Source organism: Ranitomeya variabilis, chromosome 1 (genome assembly GCF_051348905.1).
Source record: "Ranitomeya variabilis isolate aRanVar5 chromosome 1, aRanVar5.hap1, whole genome shotgun sequence".
Lineage (NCBI taxonomy): Eukaryota > Metazoa > Chordata > Amphibia > Anura > Dendrobatidae > Ranitomeya > Ranitomeya variabilis.
The window spans coordinates 511,916,022-511,936,284 of record NC_135232.1 but is presented as its reverse complement, the minus strand read 5'-3'; the positions used below and the strand labels follow the sequence as shown (position 1 = coordinate 511,936,284).

At 41.4% G+C, this 20,263-nt stretch overlaps 1 protein-coding gene across 1 annotated transcript in view; it reads right to left on the bottom strand.

The window, feature by feature from the left end:
- Positions 1-20,263, bottom strand: part of SLC5A5 (solute carrier family 5 member 5) — a 94,019-nt gene that overhangs the window by 6,198 nt on the left and 67,558 nt on the right. Inside the window, exons 13-14 of the mRNA XM_077253324.1 lie at positions 6,384-6,577; positions 1,544-1,647 (exon numbers count right to left, since the gene is read on the bottom strand). Coding sequence (XP_077109439.1) covers positions 1,544-1,647; positions 6,384-6,577 — 298 coding nt within the window. The remainder of the gene's footprint in view (positions 1-1,543; positions 1,648-6,383; positions 6,578-20,263) is intronic.

Sequence of the window (20,263 nt, the reverse complement as noted above, 5' to 3'; positions counted from 1 at the left end):
CTCAAATTTTGTGTTGTTTCTTAACTACCAACACGTGAGTGCCGGGGTCTTTCTGCTTCACTTCTATTTCCCCACGTGCACCATCACAAGAGCGTAGTGCCGACTGTCCGTGTACTTTATTTGAGAATTAGAACCTATTAGATGCGACTGCGCATGCACCGGTGCCATTTTCAGACAAAATAAAGTACTGTGCATGTGCCGTCGCCATTTTAATGGAGACCTAATGTTTTTTCAGACAAAATAAAGTACCATGCATGCGTTGGCTCCATTTTGATAGTGATATAATGTTTTTTGCAGACACAATAAAAATAATATAAATAATATTAATGTGACCTGTCATTAAAGCAGGAGGCCAATGGAGGGGGTCATAATAATAAGAAGAGACTGCTCATAGCCCCACCCCAAAGTTCCGCTCCGATGCATGAAGTCAAGATTACAGCAAAACTTTAAACACTAATTACACAAGAACCACATTATGGATTTCTTCAGCACAGTGTAATATTAATCAGTATTACAGCACTAATATGATCCTGTATGTAGCATACATAGCAAAATCCTACTGACAGGTTCTCTTTAGCGCTTTATGTCATGATGCAGAAAGCATTTTCAATGGCTTGTGCTGTCTTTAGCGAAAGTAAAGTTTGCTGTATTATGGTATTTTTCGGCATGTAGTGCATTATTTGTCAAGTTAAAGTGTTTTTTCAGCTGTAAAGTTTTCACTCAAAAGAAGCCTGGTCAATATAAAAGTAATACAGTTAAAGGGAAGCTGTCAGGTCCCCATGCCCTTCAACACAGCAACACTCACCTATGTATGAGCAAATTCCCTGCCTAACCAGCTCTGTATAATGTAATTCAGTTAAATAAATGCTCTAAAAAACGTTTAGAATGTCCTCCTTTTCTATGCTAATGATAGCTTTGACTAGTAGATGGGGTGTTAGCTACTTCAGAGGCGCACTGCGCATGACTGGATGTTCAGAAAATGGCTTCCGGTCATGTGCAGCACACCTCTGCAGCCGTGAAGAGTAACCCAGCTTCAGAGACGCATTGACGCTGCCGGAGTGAGCTGGTGTGCATGCGCCCCATCAACTAGTCAAAGCCCTCAGTATAGGGAAAGGGGACATTATAAATGATTTTGGGCTGGTTAGGGAGGGAGTATAATCACACATACTGTAGGTGAATGCTGCTGGGTTGGACGGCATGGGGGACCTGACAGATTCCCTTTAATGTTACTTATCCACTGGTGCACCTGCACTGCCACCTTACTTTGGCCTCATTTCATTAATAAATCAGCTGCTGTGGTGACGGCACGACTGTAGCATTTGACCCTGACTGGGCTCAGTGGTCATGTTGAAATAGATCACACAAGACCGCTCCTGTCCTTGCCATGTCCCGTGATTGGCTGCAGTGATCATGTGCATCATCACTGCAGCCATGTCAGTGAGAAACTAAAGTGGAAGACTTTTATACAGACCAGGCTTTTACAGTAAAAAAAAGTAAAAGCTGGAGAACCCTTGAAGAAACCCTTAAAGTTTTGTCACCGTACCTGATATATAGCTGACAATAATTCCACTTATAATTGTGCTGAAGGTGCCCAAGGCTCCATAATACAAATACGACAAAGAGTAGAATTCATCTGCAATGGTTGTTCTATGCAGAAAAAAAAATAAAATTTTACGTTAAGACTTCAGTTCTGTAAATATAGCAAGGAGCAATATGACAGCTGATGATAAAGATTGCACAGTTATAATATATAAAAGAAGCACAAAGTGTGATACACAATTTAGTGGAGAGTGTGGTTATCGAAGATAAAAAAAAAAGTGAGCCTGTGTCTTTAAGTTACAACATCCCCATAGCATGACACTGCCTCCACCATGTTTCACTGTTGGGATAGTATTGAGCAGGTGATGAGCAGTGCCTGGTTTTCTCCACACATACCACTTAGAATTATCACCAAAAAGGTCTATCTTTGTCTCATCAGACCAGAGCATCTTATTTCTCATAGTCTGGGAGTCCTTCATGTGTTTTTTAGCAAACTCTATGCAGGCTTTCGTATGTCTTGCACTGAGGAGAGGCTTCCGTCAGGCCACTCTGCCATAAAGCAAGACTGGTGAAGGACTGCAGTGATAGTTGACTTTGTGGAGCTTTATCCCATCTCCCTACTGCATCTATGAAGCTCAGCCACAGTGATATTGGGGTTCTTTTTTTACCTTTCTCACACCAAGGCTCTTCTCCCACGATTGCTCAATTTGGCTGGATGGCCAGGTCTAGGAAGACTTCTGGTGGTCCCAAACTTCTTCCGTTTAAGGATTATAGAGGCCACTATGCTCTTAGGAACCTTGAGCACTGCAGAAATTCTGTTGTAACCTTGGCCAGATCTGTGCCTTACCACAATTCTGTCTCTGAACTCCTTGGCCAGTTCCTTTGACCTCATGATTCTCATTTGGTCTGGCATGTACTGTGAGCTGTGAGGTCTTATATAGACAGGTGTGTGCCTTTCCAAATCAAGTCCTATCAGTTTAATTAAACACAGCTGGACTCCAATGAAGGAGTAGAACCATCTCATGGAGGATCACAAGGAAATGGACAGCAAGTGTCTTAAATATGAGTGTCTGAGCAAAGGGTCTGAATACTTATGACCATGTGATATTTCAGTTTTTCTTTTTTATTAAATTTGCAAAAATTTCTACATTTGTTTTTTTTTAGTCAAGATGGAGTGCAATATGGTGTTAATGATGGGGTGTTAATAGGACAGTTGCCTGTGATCATTAGCAATATGAAGCTCCTAGGCAGTGAGCTTAAGATAACCTATACCATGGACAGTCATTCAGAAAGATGCTGGATAGCAGTGTGAGCAGCCTCTTCTTACCTCAGTACCAATTGTATTTCCAGTATTACATTGGAAAGATATGGTGAAAGTAGTGTGAGCGGACTCTTCTTATCTCAGCACTCCTGGTATCTTCAGTATGAGATCAGATAAACATAGTGTATAGTAGTGTGAGTTAACGCCTTTTATCTCAGCCATCATGGTATCTCCACTGTTATACCAGAAACACAGTGTGAGCGGCCACTTCTTACCCCCACACTCCTGGTGTCTCAAGTATTAAATCAGAAAGACATAGTGGACAGCAGTTTGAGCAGCATCTTCATACCTCAGGAACCCTGGTATCTCCAATATTAGGTCAGAAATACCGGGTGGATGGCAGTATAAGCAGACTATTTTTAGCTTCAGAACTCTTGGTATCTCCAGAATTATATCAAACACTGGTTGGACAGCAGTGTGAGCAGCCTCTTTTTATCTCTTCACCTCTGGTATTTCCAGTATTAGATCAGAATGACATGGTGGACATAAGTGTGAACAGTCTCATCTTACTTCAGCACTCCTGGTATCTTTAGTATTAGATCACAAAGACATGGTGGACAGCAGTGTGAGCAGCCTCTTCTTACCCACCACTCCTGGTATCTCCAGAATTAGATCAGAAACACAGGGTGGGCAGCAGTGTGAGCAGCCTCATCTTATTTCACCACTCCTGGTATATCCAGAATTAGATCAGAAACAAAGGGTGGGCAGCAGTGTGAACAGCCTCTTCTTACCTCACAACTCCTGGTGTCTCTGGAATTAGATCAGAAACGCAATGTGGGCAGCAGTGTGAGCAGTCTCTTCTTACCTCAGTACCTCTAGTATCTCCAGTTTTAGATCAGAATATCCATAATAAGTGCGTGTTTCTACACATGAATGTAAGGATGTAGGAGCTTCTACTGCACATGCTCTCAGTCACCTGTCCTAAACAGGTTTATGTCAGTGTAACAAGATGGTGGCCATCTTAACTCTGTAGGGATTATCTCCCTTGGCAAAAGTATTGTGATTTCCTAATTAAAGGTATTTAGTAATGTACAGTACAGACCAAAAGTTTGGACACACCTTATCATTTAAAGATTATTCTGTATTTTCATGACTATGAAAATTGTAAATTCACACTGAAGGCATCAAAACTATGAAATAACACATGTGGAGATATATACTTAACAAAAAAGTGTGAAACAACTGAAATTATGTCTTATATTCTAGGTTCTTCAAAGTAGCCATCTTTTGCTTTGATGACTTCTTTGCACACTCTTTGCATTCTCTTGATGAGCTTCAAGAGGTAGACACCGGGAATTGTCTTCCAACAATCTTGAAGGAGTTCCCAGAGATGCTTAGCACTTGATGGTCATTTTGCCTTCACTCTGCGGTCCAGCTCACCCCAAAACATCTCGATTGGGTTCAGGTGTCGTGACTGTGGAGGCCAGGTCATCTGGCGTAGCACCACATCACTCTCCTTCTTGGTCAAATAGCCCTTACACAGCCTGGAGGTGTGTTTGAGGTAATTGTCCTGTTGAAAAATAAATGATGGTCCAACTAAACGCAAACCGGGTGGAATAGCATGCCGCTACAAAAAGCTATGGTAGCCATGCTGGTTCAGTATGCCTTCAGTTTTGAATAAATCCCCAACAGTGTCACCAGCAAAGCACCCCCACACCATCACACCTCCTCCTCCATGCTTCACGGTGGGAACCAGGCATGTAGAGTCCATCCGTTCACCTTTTCTGCGTCGCACAAACACACGGTGGTTGGAACCAAAGATCTCAAATTTGGACTCATCAGGCCAAAGCACAGATTTCCACTGGTCTAATGTCCATTCCTTGGGTTCTTTAGCCCAAACAAGTCTCTTCTGCTTGTTGCCTGTCCTTAGCAGTGGTTTCCTAGCAGCTATTTTAACATGAAGGCCTGTTGCACAAAGTCTCCTCTTAACAGTTGTTGTAGAGATGTGTCTGCTGCTAGAACTCTGTGTGGCATTTACGTGGTCTCTAATCTGAGCTGCTGTTATCCTGCGATTTCTGAGGCTGGTGACTCGGATAAACTTATCCTCAGAAGCAGAGGTGACTCTTGGGCTTCCTTTCCTGGGGCGGTCCTCATGTGAGCCAGTTTCTTTGTAGCGCTTGATAGTTTTTGCCACTGCACTTGGGGACACTTTCAAAGTTTGCCCAATTTTTCGGACTGACTGACCTTCATTTCTTAAAGTAATGATGGCCACTCGTTTTTCTGTACTTAGCTGATTTTTTCTTGCCATAATACAAGTTCTAACAGTCTATTCAGTATGACTATCAGCTGTGTATCCACCAGACTTCTGCACAACACAACTGATGGTCCCAATCCCATTTATAAGGCAAGAAATCTCACTTATTAAACCTGACAGGGCACACCTGTGAAGTGAAAACCATTTCCGGTGACTACCTCCTGAAGCTCATCAAGAGAATGCCAAGAGTGTGCAAAGCAGTCATCAAAGCAAAAGGTGGCTACTTTGAAGAACCTAGAATATAAGACATAATTTCATTTGTTTCACACTTTAAGTATATAATTCCACATGTGTTAATTCATAGTTTTGATGCCTTCAGTGTGAATGTACAATTTTCATAGTCATGAAAATACAGAGAAATCTTTAAATGAGAAGGTGTGTCCAAACTTTTGGTCTGTACTGTATTTATAAAGACAATTCCTTTAGTTTTTATTCTATTCTATTTCTGAAAACCACTGTAACCCCTTAAAGACCAGATCATTTTTCACTTTTCCCCCTTCCTTTTAGTCCTCTCCATCTTCCAAGGGGCATAACTGTTTGAAAACTTGTTTTTTTGTGGAATGATTTGTGATCTTGAATGACCCTTTTCATTTTACCATTTTAGTAATAATATTTTTTTTAATATAATAACGAAAAACAGTAAAAAAAAATCCAGACTGGGATGAAGGGATAAAAAAATATGTCTGACATATTTTGTATTGCAGTGTTCATTCTCTTTTAAAAATTACCAGGAAACATAATTCTCCAAGTCAGTAAAATTACCTATCTATACCAATCTTCCATGGATTTTTGGTTTGTGCCACAGTTTTCTGAGATCCATAACTTTTTTGTTTTACCCTTGTTGGATATGTAAGATGGCTCAGTTTTTGTGTGGCGTGCTGACACTTTTATTGATACCATATATATATATATGTTATTTTTTATGACTTTTTATAGCTTTTTTTATGTGGTAGTATTGACAAATAGAAATTGCAATTTTGGTGTTTTTTTTTCTCATTACAGCTTTTACCATTTTATAAAGGTCACACCATTCTATGGCTATATGTTTCTTCCATGGAGTCGCATAGTTATTTGAATGGGAGTTGATCTGCAGAATCAGGGAGCGGCTACTAAACATTAAATAAAGCTGTGTAGTTACAGTCTGGTAGTAGCTTATATATGGTGGTGCCGTGTATCAGCCCCCCACCAATTTAATATTGATAATCTACAATATCATAGTAATGGAATATCCCTTTACGTTTGCAATTATACTGTTAGTACACCTCTCACCTTGGTAGAGGAGCTGTAATGTTTCTTGATGTTGGTAACCCATATATGACACCTTGACTGGAGTTATAAATGGGACAATGTTCTGCATAAGTGGGCAGTACTCCCATAACTTCTGGAGATGGTGGATAAATAGTGCCACCAACCGCTACCCAACAGGATAGAATAAGGCCAACAACAAGGCCTGAGAACACTCCCTAAACAGAGGAAATAAGTGCAGACATGAGTTAAAAGAAATCCAACAAAAAGAATGCTTATATGCATGAATCATAAATTCAATTATACTGTTATATTGGTATTGTAAATAATTAGATATGCGGTGTATTATAGCTATGCGCTCACTACACAATATGGTAAAATAATAGATATATAGATTGTAAATATTGAATAACTGAATCCTAGAATCCTTGGTTCTGTCTTGAAATTAGTTAATATTGATCTCTTGCTTATATAGCACCATCATATTCCACAGCACTTAACTGACATTGCCATCACAATCTACATTCCCTATCAGTATGGCTTTGGAGTGTGGAAGAAAACAGGATCATCCAGAGGAAACCCAGCAAACACGGGGAGAACATACAAACCGCCGATTTCAAACTTATTTGAAATCAAGAAGCTCATTATACTAGGCCATGATGCGCAGTCTCATTCGAGTCAATGGTTAATCGTACACCTTTCAACGTTTCTACATGTGCTCACTATGTCTATGAACAAGGTCCAGGAGAAACAAAAACATTGGTCACACTTTGCTTTGATTTCATGAATATAGCAACATCAAGTTTGCCTTATTGGAGTGCTGTGTTTTAAAAAGTGAACAAGATACCCTATGCTCCACTACCCCGTGATCAACTTCTGATCACTCTCAATAGGACCTGCTGCAAGTAGATAACTTGTAAGACTATTACTAATTAAGCTGAGAAACACACGTGACACCACACTTTATCATAACTGATATGACCACCAAATTTAGAGATCTCATTAGGAAAAGAACCAAGATATGGTGGAATCACGCTTTTCTTGACAAATATCTACAAAAAGGGTTAATCCCAAGGGGATTAAGAGTACAAGTGTTTCCCTCCTTTGTAGTAGAAAACCCTGAGATACGGGATAAATGGGAAAGTTATGCCAACACTTGCTCTATGGGATTCATGGAAATATTGAAGGAAATGAATGCAGAATCCCTGAGGACTATTGAGGTAGAAATGGAGGAGTTACAAACTACCATCAAAAAGAGTCTCTCACCCGAAAATTTAAAAAAATTCAATGCAGAGATACAGGAGGAAGCGCAAAAATGGGCAGAGGAAATACAGCAAACTAAATAAAAAAAATTTTCAAGAGACGTTAATGATAAACAAGAAAATAAGGTTTATAAATGGCGTAATTCAAATGAGAGATCACGCCCATTTTTTAGGAATAATTCGCAGTCTCGATCACGATCTAGATCAGCGAGACCTACTAAATCTGAGTTGCAACAACCTAAGAACAAGAGGGATATAAATATGGCCGGTAATGGCGCCACAATGGGGGAGAACAATCGAAAAATGAATACCAGACAGAACAGCAAAAAAGGAATGGAGACTAATAAATCTCAAGGAGGGCTCCAGGTAATAAATCTATCAGACCACCAGTTAAGTTACACACAGCTAGATGTTTTAAGTAAGGGCCTATCTTTTTCTCCAACTAACAGCTTTAATTACTTTACAGCTTTAAAAGATCTCCACCTCTTTGCACGCAAACTAATCTTAAAAAAGCTACATAGTAAGGGGGATACCGATTTGGATGACTGGAGCCCCTCTGAGAGAGACACCATTCGGGTATTGGAGGAATTATTGGAGGAACAAACCCCCGATGAGGTAGGTGGGTTCCCCAAGAGTATCCTCCCCAGGTCTGCCAATTTCCCCCCCTTGTCACTCTGTCCAGCCGTGGAAGTTTTTACCAGACTGGTATCAGAGGACCTAAAAAAATTATCTACACATCGTCGTTATGATAATCTTACCCGTAAACAGAGGGATGCTATTCGTGATTTACAATCTTTGGACGATGTAGTGTTTAAAGCAGCTGACAAGGGGGGGAATATTGTAGTCTGGCCCATTGTCAAATATGAGCGGGAGGCTTTTCGCCAGTTGCGTGATACTAATGTGTACAACAAATTGAGCTATAATCCAATGGTGTCTTTCTCAATTCAGCTTCAGAAAATTTTGGTTCGGGCTTTTGACTCAGGAATCATCAGTAAGAAGATTTTAGATGGCTTAACGGTCCCTTTTCCCAAGACACCGACCTTGTACCTACTTCCGAAAGTACATAAGGACGCCGTTAATCCCCCAGGACGCCCGATAGTTTCGGGGATAAATGGATTGTGTGATCCTGCCTGTAAGTTCATCGATTTTTACCTTAAAATATTAGTTGAAACTTTGCCATCTTTTGTAAAGGACACCACGGATGTCCTGGGTAGGATTGACGGCGTCTCGGTAAAAACAGGGACTTTATTAGTCACTGCAGACGTAGAGACGTTATACACCTGTATAGACCATGAGGATGGTCTGCGGGCGGTCCGCTTCTTCCTTGGGACCTCCAACCTGGACGGCCCTCTTTGTGATTTCATCTTAGAGCTGCTGCATTTTGTCCTCAACCACAATTTTTTCACCTTTAAAGATCAGTTCTACCAACAAAAACGTGGGTTGCGGCCTGTGCCCCTGCGTACGCCAACCTCTTCTTGGGGTACTGGGAGAGGTTGGTTTTTGGTGGCGCAGGGGCGGGGGCCGCCGACCATGTGCTGTGTTGGATGCGCTATATTGACGACGTCCTATTTTTCTGGCGGGGGACGGTGCAGCAGCTGGATGACTTCATGGCAACACTGAATAATAACACCTTCAACATTAAATTAACATATAGGTATGATTATCACAAAATTGATTTCCTTGACATCGGTCTGGAAGTGGATTTATCATCCACAATTCAGACTGATGTATACCGCAAGAAAACATCAGTGAATGCCCTATTGCATGCTAAATCTGCACATAGTCCAGCTACTGTGAGGGCCGTCCCGGCTGGACAGTTTGAGGGTGAGGCGGATCTGTTCGACAGACCAAAAATTCAAAAGACAGGCCATGGATCTCAGGGATAGGTTTACACAAAGAGGCTACAGCCAGAGATGTATCAAAAACGGGTACAGTAGGGCAAGGTCGGTGTCTCGGGATTCATTGTTATACCACAAAAATAAGAAGACCAAGCAGGAGGATAGGATTCGTTACATCTCAGTATACAATCATGAGTGGGATAACATGCGAGACATATTAGCAAAGCACTGGTCGGTCCTGGGGGCGGAACCTTCACTTAGATGCTTTGTGACAGATAGACCACTCATGACTCCCCGTAGATCAAAGAACCTCAAAGATTTACTTATAACAAGTCATTATGTTGCACCTACAGTAAACCCTTTTGGCTGTTCAAAACCAAAACAGGGCTGTTTTAAATGTGGCCACTGTATGGCATGTAGCAATATCCTTCGAACCACCAAATTCAACTCAGTGGAAGGCAAAGAATTCATGATTAGGGAATATATCTCTTGTAACACTATGAACGTTATTTATTATGCTACATGTAGTTGTCAGTTAATCTATATAGGCCTAACATCACGGGAGCTGCGAGTACGCGTAAGAGAACATGTTAGGGATATTGTCGCAGCAAAGACTGTGGAAGATGTGTCGACCCTTAAGACCATCCCGAAACATTTCAGGATGGTCCATAATTGTAACCCCAAAGATTTTCTGGTAAGGGGTATAGATGTAGTACATATGGGCATTAGAGGTGGCAACGTTAAAAAATTATTGGCACAACGTGAGACAAAATGGATCGTGACCTTGGGAACAATGAAGCCAGATGGTTTAAATGATGCCCTTAGTTTCAGCTCCTTTTTGTAGTAATGTCCTTCCCTGGTTGGCATACCTTTTTTCCTAAATCAATTCGTTTATTTGGCACCTGTTTTTAATTGGTGTGAGTTAGTTTGTTTTTTTAACAGTTTTTATATTTGTTATACATCATATTAGGTTCCTTAAAGAAGAAAAGGGCGTTACTATGATCTCCTTCAATCGTCATTTCTACAGAAAAATACTGAAGAAAGAACCACAGCACCTTACTCAGAATGTATTATCTGTTCTGGTTATACTTACCTTATATTATATGTATATATATATACTGATGGACTCACAGAATTTTTAGGTGTTGTTAGTTCTTGATTCTGTTTGTATTCATGTGCTCTTCTTTTGCATACAGCATATATGTAGAGTGTGACATTCTTTCAGCTGTGATGCGCGTGCGCAGGTCGGTCGTCACTGCTTCCCCCCTCTCTGTCCGGCGCTGTCTGGCGACATGCAGGACCGGGTTGTTTTCACTCCCGTTCGTGCATTAGCTAGACTAGTCCGGGCAGGGGCGGGTTAACCAGGACGATGACGGGCGCATGCGCCGTACAAACACAGCGGCAATTAGGGCAGGTCACCTGACGCCCATGTGACCAGTTTCTATGGGGATTTAAGGTCCTGCAATTCTTTCCACACCACACTTCCCCCTTGAGAAAGCAGGGTGCGACAGCGGCGAAACGCGCGTTGGGGTGCGTGCCGTGGTCCCTCTATACCCAGGTGAGACATGCTCCTCTTGGTTATTATTTTTTCTGGTGCTCACAGAGCTGAGTTATAATAGTTGGAGATTGGTTACCTTGCCATATCCATTTAACACATACTTTTCTATAGACTATCTATGGTGTGCTGTGAGACCTTGTAATTAGGAGGCGTTTTGTCAGTCTATACATCCTGGGTAGCATTTTGATACGTATCATGGACACTAGAATCACATGAGGGCCAGGCACATTTTGGTGTCTTTGTATTTTATCGTCTTTAACACGTTTTTTTTTGTGTGTTTTTAATGTTTTGTATTGCTATTTCAATAAACTTGTTATGCATTTTATAACTTAATAAGCTTCCGCTATCGTTCTCTTTTTGTTTACTTTATCATAACTGCAAGTAGTCTTACAAGGGCACTATTTGCCAAATATCCTACTGACACTGTGAATAAATACTTACAGATGGGAAAATCATTTAGTGTACTTGATAGATGAGGTAGGTAGGAGGATCATAAGGTGCCTGGGTTGGTATTAATGATTTCCATAAATAAGTTGTCCCTTGTTCTCAACCAGGACATATCACTCCCCTGCCTGCCATTTTCCTGCTTGATTGAGTGTGGTGAGCCCTTGCTTAATTGACAATTCAGACAAGTGACATTGTTGAGCCACTGGTCCAAACAGTGCTCCCCCCAATGTTGCTTATGCAGCAGCATAGCAGGAGCGCAGGGGCACTGAAGCTAGCCGGTATCAAGAGCAGACAGTGCATTTGAGTGATACTGGACAGCTTCAGGGCAATGCTTCGAATTACTATTGGAACAAGCTTGCATATGTTAAAGGGAACCTGTCAGCAGGATTGTGCTCAGTAACCTACAGACAGTGTCAGGTCGGCGCCGTTATACTGATTACAGTGATACCTGGTGATGAAATCCGTCTTATGGTTGTTGTTTAATCTTTATTTTCAGTTTTCAGTTAATGATATGCTCATGCTTCGGGGCGGCCTGTGGGGGGGAGAGGGGGGTCTTCATGTGGTGGTCTGCTTAGGTATTAATCAGTATGGCTTCTGACAGGTCACTGATCCCTCACTGACCTGCCCCCTAGTGAATATTGCATGTACATACTGAAAAAAAAAAACATTCTGCAGGCAGGCGCCAGCCGTGTCATCTGCGCTGGACCATAATCGCATGTTTACTATGTTAATAATAAATGTTCTTGAGGTTATCCTGTTAGTATAAAAAAAATCAGTTTGAAAATGGCGCCTGCCACACCTGCCCAGTAGCTGTTATCTGTGTATATAGAGGTGATACGATAGCTGCTATTGCACCAGCGCCTGCCTCCAGAAGGTTTTTTTTTTTCAGTATGTACATATAATATTCATTATGTAAAATACTGAGCAGGTCAGTGAGGGATCAGTGGCCTGTCAGAAGCCATACAGATAAATACCTAAGTAGACCACCACATGAAGACCCCCCACAGGCTGCCCCGGGGCACGAGCATATCATTAACTCAAAACTGAAAATAAAGATTACACAACAACCACAAGACGGATTTCATCAACCAGTCAACCAGGGTATCATTTTAATCAGTATAACGGTGGTAACCTGACACTGTAGGTAACTGCGCACAATCCTGCTGACAGGTTCCCTTTAAGACTTCACTGCTAAAGGAAAGCAATGGCTGTTTAACAAGGTAAAGAGCCTTGAACAATAAATTAAAAATCACAATTCTTGAAAACAGAGAATTTTTCATAGCAAGTAGGTAATTGCAATGTTGCTGATCTTTACAAGCCCTTTTTAATTTTGATTTACAACAATGAGTCCACCAAATTTAGCATAAAGGCACTTCAACCTGTAAAACTCATGAAACCATTTCGATCCAATAAGGGTCGAACACAGAAGAGATCCTTTAAAAGGGTAACACTTTATTAAACAAATTTAAAAGACATAAAAAGCAGAACCAACATGATGTTGGTAACGGCCGATGTCGAGGCCTTGTACACGTGACGTCAATTAAGCATATTGATGGTCTAGAGGCAGCCTCGTGGTATCTACATTCCAGTAATTTGGACGGTGAGTTGGCAGACCTAATTTTGATGCTCCTTGAGTTTGTGTTAAAACATAACACCTTCATATTTGATCAAAATATATATTTACAGTTAAGAGGTACAGCAATGGGGGCATCTTGTGCCCCCTCGTATGCTAACCTTTTTATGGGCTACTGGGAAAGAAGCATATTCTTGGGTGATGAGATACCGGAAATCAGCAAAGTCCATAATTGGGTTAGGTACATTGATGATGTGCTGTTTATTTGGGAAGGTACTACTAATGAACTCGAGACCTTCATGAACAAACTGAATTCCAATTCTAGAAATATTAAATTTACATTTAAATCTGGTAGGAAATTGGAATTCTTGGATATGCTCATTGAGGCAGCAGAAGACGGTACACTACAGACGGATATATATAGGAAACCTACTTCAACCAACTCTCTCTTGATGGCAGACTCGGCTCACCCAAGATCTACGATTCGGGGAATCCCTATCGGCCAGTTTTTGAGACTCAAAAGAATTTGCTCAGATAAACGGACTTTTCATACTCACTCAGCGGACCTGGCAGCAAGATTTGAGGAACGAGGGTATAGTAGGAGACTGATCCGCCAGGGATATCACAGGGCAATTAAAACATCACAAAATAGTCTTCTCTATGGACCCGCCACTCCGAAGTCATCAGAAGACCAACCACAAATTCGATTTATATCAACTTTTAACAATAAATGGAAACCATTAACAGATATCATTCGTAAAAATTGGAATATCCTCTTAACAGATCCCTGTTATGACCTGGTGGTTACGGAGTGGTACTGAGATGACCTGGTGGGTAAAACCAATCATGGACAAGCTCAGAGGAGGTGGCAGCTCTACAGACAGTAATCACCTATATGACCTAGTGATTACGGAGCAGCACTGAAATGACCTAGTGGGTAAAACAAATAATGTACTAGCTCTGAGGAGGTGGTAACTTTACTGACCGCAATCCCTACTCCTAACACCAACACTAGAAATAGCCGTGGAGCGTTCCTATCTCTGCCTAGACGCCTCTTCACAGCCTAAGAACTAGCTACCCCTGAAGATGGAAACGGAAAACTATCTCGCCTCAGAGAAACCCCCAAAGGAAAGATAGCCCCCCACAAATATTGACGGTGAGTGAAGAGGGAAATGACAAACTCAGAAATGAAACTAGATTTTAGCAAAGGAGGCCACTACTATCTAAATAGACAGAGAAAGAAAAGGCTACTGTGCGGTCAGTATAAAAACTAAATGTCCACGCAGAGTTTACAAAAATAACCTCCACACCGACTCACGGTGTGGAGGGGCAAATCTGCAACCCCAGAGCTTCCAACAAGCCGGAATATTTCATGATGACAAGCTGGACAAAAGAGACATAACTTAAACTGAACAAAAGGTCATAGGCAGGGAAACACCCAAAAACTAGCAGAACTTATCTTAAGCTGAAATGGACTGGCCAACAGAGAACTTCCAGGAAAGGACTGAATCCACAGGAAGGAACATTGACAGCTGGCATCCACTACAGCCCAAAGCCCAGTAAAATAATCAGGCCAGGGAACCGATTAGTGAAAGCAGCTGCTAAGTTCCACTTGAAACCACCAGAGGGAGCCCAAGAGCAGAACTCCCAAAAATACCATTTGCAACCACAGGATGGAGCCCAAGAACGGAACTCACAACAGATCCCGTGCTGAAACAAATACTTCCTCGGTCTCCACAAATGGTGGCCAAGAGATCACCAAATTTAAAAGACATTTTGGTCCATAGCTATTATGACTCGAAACGTGACAAAAGGAACATGAATAATAAAGGGAACAACGTTTTTTTCCTGTGTGGCATGTGCAAGGCGTGTACTAACCTTGTAAAATCAACTACATTTGACAACCATGATGGAACAAGAAGATTTAAAATATTAAAACATCTCAATTGCAGCTCAAAAGGTGTGATATACCATGCGGAATGTCCATGTAAAAAAGTATATATAGGTCTAACAACGAGAGAATTGAAGATTCGAACGAGGGAGCACGTCCGTGACATTGACAAGTCTAAAACAGTTGAAGATGATACTCAACTGAAGACCCTGCCGTGTCATTTTAAAAGGTACCATCAATCTAACTCTAGGGGGTTAAAAATTAAAGCCATAGATCAGATTTGTTTGGGCCCCAGGGGAGGGAATTTATCACAGACACTTGCTCAACTGGAAAGCCGTTGGATATACCGCTTAGGAACTCTTTACCCTCGGGGACTCAATGAAAGTATGGGCTTTGCATCCTTTTTGTAAAAATATGCATAGTTTAGGAATATGATATCTTTTTTAGGGGTAGGGGGGCAGCTATTGCATGTTAGTTAGTCTCTACTAATCGGCCTCCCTCTTACCAAACTCTCCCCGCTCCAATCTGTCCTGAATGCTGCTGCCAGGATCATATTCCTCACCAACCGTTACACCGATGCCTCTACCTTGTGCCAGTCATTACACTGGCTACCCATCCACTCCAGAATCCAGTACAAAACTACTACCCTCATCCACAAAGCACTCCATGGCTCAGCACCACCCTACATCTCCTCTCCGGTCTCAGTCTACCACCCTACCCGTGCCCTCCGCTCCGCTAATGACCTCAGGTTAGCATCCTCAATAATCAGAACCTCCCACTCCCGTCTCCAAGACTTTACACGTGCTGCGCCGATTCTTTGGAATGCACTACCTAGGTTAATACGATTAATCCCCAATCCCCACAGTTTTAAGCGTGCCCTAAAAACGCATTTGTTCAGACTGGCCTACCGCCTCAACACATTAACCTAACTATCCCTGTGTGGCCTATTAAAAATAGAAAAAAAACCAAAACACATAATCAGGTTCCTTGCATCGTGTTTTCATACACTTTATGTAGTTAATAGCCCTCTGTGTCTGTACTGCTACATACTTAGGCAGTTAACTGGTTCATGCAGCTTTACATGAACACCCGAGCCTTACACTATGGCTGGTCCAAATAACTAAAGCAATTGTTACCATCCACCTCTCGTGTCTCCCCTTTTCCTCAGTTTGTAAGCTTGCGAGCAGGGCCCTCATTCCTCCTGGTATCTATTTTGAACTGTGATTTCTGTTATGCTGTAATGTCTATTGTCTGTACAAGTCCCCTCTATAATTTGTAAAGCGCTGCGGAATATGTTGGCGCTATATAAATAAAAATTATTATTATTATTATAGTTCATAGCGATTGGTTTATGTGTATTTTTACTTCTTGTTTTTTAACCTTATTTTATTTCCTTTGTTATATAGCTCTCTACTGCCATATCGGTAATTGGACTCTGTGAAGTTTGCAAAAATCTTTGAAAATGATGGGTGAAGAGTGGCTACTTTGGAGACAAAAAGGACATTCATGTCATATTATCTTATTCCCCTATAGGTGTAATAACAGCCTTAGTTTATGATGTTTTAGAGGCCATATGGAGTCATGAGACTACAGAAAACCCCTCCAACCCTTTTTTCCCCCTTCCCCCCTCCTTCTTCCCTTCCCCTCATGTTTTTAAGATTTAACACTATACTGTTTCTTCATATTTTTAACTTTGTCACTTTTATATATATACGGCAAATTTAGTTTATATGCACATGTAATATGTTTCCATTTAATACCTATAGGTGTAATAACAGCCTTAGGTGATGATGCCTCAGAGGTCATATGGAGTCATGAGACTACAGAAACCCCCCCCCTGCATCCTCTTCATCCCCCTCCCCTTCCTTTCTCCCCCTTTCCTCCCTCCCGCCCCCTCCCCCCCTTTTTCCTTTCCTCCCGTTCCCCTAATACCTTTAGAACTAAACACTACACCGTTTTTTCATATTTTTAACTTTGTCACCCCTATATATGTATATGCAATTTTAGTTTGCATGTACATGTAATATGTTTTCATTTAACACTATAATAGCATTTTATCTATATTTGTCATAGTTTTATCACTAATATTTATCACTATTATCATAGCACACTGTATCTACAGTCATATGAAAAAGTTTGGGCACCCCTATTAATTTTAAGCTTAATGTTTTATAAAAATTGTTTTTTTTGCAACAGCTATTTCAGTTTCATATATCTAATAACTGTTGGACACAGTAATGTTTCTGCCTTGAAATGAGGTTTATTGTACTAACAGAAAATGTGCAATCTGCATTCAAACAAAAGTTGACAGGTGCATAAGTATGGGCACCCTTATCATTTTCTTGTTTTAAATACTCCTACCTACTTTTTACTGACTTACTAAAGCACTTTTTTTGGTTTTGTAACCTCATTGAGCTTTGAACTTCATAGCCAGGTGTATGCAATCATGAGAAAAGCTACTTAAAGTGGCCACTTGCAAGTTGTTCTCCTGTTTGAATCTCCTCCTAAGAGTGGCATCATGGGCTCCTCAAAACAACTGTCAAATGATCTGAAAACAAAGATTATTCAACATAGTTGTTCAGGGGAAGGGTACAAAAAGCTGTCTCAGAGATTTAACCTGTCAATTTCCACTGTGAGGAACATAGTAAGGAAATGGAAGAACACAGGTACAGTTCTTGTTAAGGCCAGAAGTGGCAGGCCAAGAAAAACATCAGAAAGGCAGAGAAGAAGAATGGTGAGATCAGTCAAGGACAATCCTCAGACCACCTCCAGAGAGCTGCAGCATCAACTTGCTGCAGATGGTGTCACTGTGCATCGGTCAACTATACAACGCACTTTGCACAAGGAGAAGCTGTATGGGAGAGTGATGCGAAAGAAGCCATTTCTGCAAGCATGCCACAAACAGAGTCGGCTGAGGTATGCAAAAGCACATTTGGAGAAGCCAATTTCTTTTTGGAAGAAGGTCCTGTGGACTCATGAAACCAAGATTGAGTTGTTTGGTAATACAAAAAGGCGTTATGCATGGCGGCAAAAAAACACAGTGCGTTGTATAGTTGACCGATGCACAGTGACACCATCTGCAGCAAGTTGATGCTGCAGCTCTCTGGAGATGGTCTGAGGATTGTCCTTGACTGATCTCACCATGCTTCTTCTCTGCCTTTCTGATGTTTTTCTTGGCCTGCCACTTCTGGCCTTAACAAGAACTGTACCTGTGTTCTTCCATTTCCTTACTATGTTCCTCACAGTGGAAATTGATAGGTTAAATCTCTGAGACAGCTTTTTGTATCCTTCCCCTGAACAACTATGTTAAATAATCTTTGTTTTCAGATCATTTGACAGTTGTTTTGAGGAGCCCATGATGCCACTCTTCAGAGGAGATTCAAACAGGAGAACAACTTGTAAGTGGCCACTTTAAGTAGCTTTACTCATTATTGCATACACCTAGCTATGAAGTTCAAAGCTCAATGAGGATACAAAACCAAAAAAAGTGCTTTAGTAAGTCAGTAAAAAGTAGGTAGGAGTATTTAAAACAAGAAAATGATAAGGGTGCCCATACTTATGCACCTGTCAACTTTTGTTTGAATGCAGATTGCACATTTTCTGTTAGTACAATAAACCTCATTTCAAGGCAGAAACATTGCTGTGTCCAACAGTTATTAGATATATGAAACTGAAATAGCTGTTGCAAAAAAAACAATTTTTATAAAACATTAAGCTTAAGATTAATAGGGGTGCCAAAACTTTTTCATATGACTGTATATCACAACCATTCACTGCTGTGTCTGGTTCATCACCAATTTTTAATATATTTTTAATATGTCTTGTATACATTTTTGCCTTGTAAAGTTCACTATATATCAGGGGTTTCCTGTGTAACATTACCAGGGCCGGACTGGGACTAAAATTCAGCCCTGGCATTTGAAGTTACACAGGCCCACTTGTCACATGGTGACTGTATAATATCTTTGTACACTTGTAGGCTACAAGAAGTGAGGGGAGTGTAACACGACTATATAACATATAATTACAGCTGTATCCAGCATTACATCTCAGCCCCCATAGAATGTAATACAGCTCAGTCCCCATAGAATGTAATACAGCATAGCCAGCCCCCATAGAATGTAATACAGCCAGCCCCCATAGAATGTAATACAGCACAGCCCCCATAGACTATAATACAGCACAGCCCCATAGAATGTAATGCTGCACAGCCCCCATAGAATGTAATGCAGCACAGCCCCCATAGAATGTAATGCAGCACAGCCCCCATAGAATGTAATGCAGCACAGCCCCATAGAATGTAATACAGCCAGCCCCCATAGAATGTAATACAGTCAGCCCCCATAGAATGTAATGCAGTACAGCCCCCATAGAATGTAATGCAGCACAGCCCCCATAGAATGTAATACAGACAGCCCCCATAGACTATAATACAGCACAGCCCCATAGAATGTAATGCTGCACAGCCCCCATAGAATGTAATACAGCACAGCCCCCATAGAATGTAATACAGCCAGCCCCCATAGACTATAATACAGCACAGCCCCATAGAATGTAATGCAGCACAGCCCCCATAGAATGGAATGCAGCACAGCCCCATAGAATATAATGCAGCACAGCCCCATAGAATATAATGCAGCACAGACCCATAGAATATAATGCAGCACAGGCCCATAGAATGGAATGCAGCACAGGCCCATAGAATATAATGCAGCACAGGCCCATAGAATATAATGCAGCACAGGCCCATAGAATGGAATGCAGCACAGGCCCATAGAATGGAATGCAGCACAGGCCCATAGAATACAATGCAGCACAGGCCCATAGAATATAATGCAGCACAGGCCCATAGAATATAATGCAGCACAGGCCCATAGAATGGAATGCAGCACAGCCCTATAGAATATAATGCAGCACAGCCCCATAGAATATAATGCAGCACAGGCCCATAGAATATAATGCAGCACAGGCCCATAGAATATAATGCAGCACAGGCCCATAGAATGGAATGCAGCACAGCCCCATAGAATATAATGCAGCACAGCCCCATAGAATGGAATGCAGCCAGCCCCATAGAATATAATGCAGCAGAGGCCCATAGAATGGAATGCAGCCAGCCCCATAGAATATAATGCAGCAGAGGCCCATAGAATGGAATGCAGCCAGCCCCATAGAATATAATGCAGCAGAGGCCCATAGAATGGAATGCAGCCAGCCCCATAGAATATAATGCAGCACAGGCCCATAGAATGGAATGCAGCACAGCCCCATAGAATATAATGCAGCAGAGGCCCATAGAATGGAATGCAGCCAGCCCCATAGAATATAATGCAGC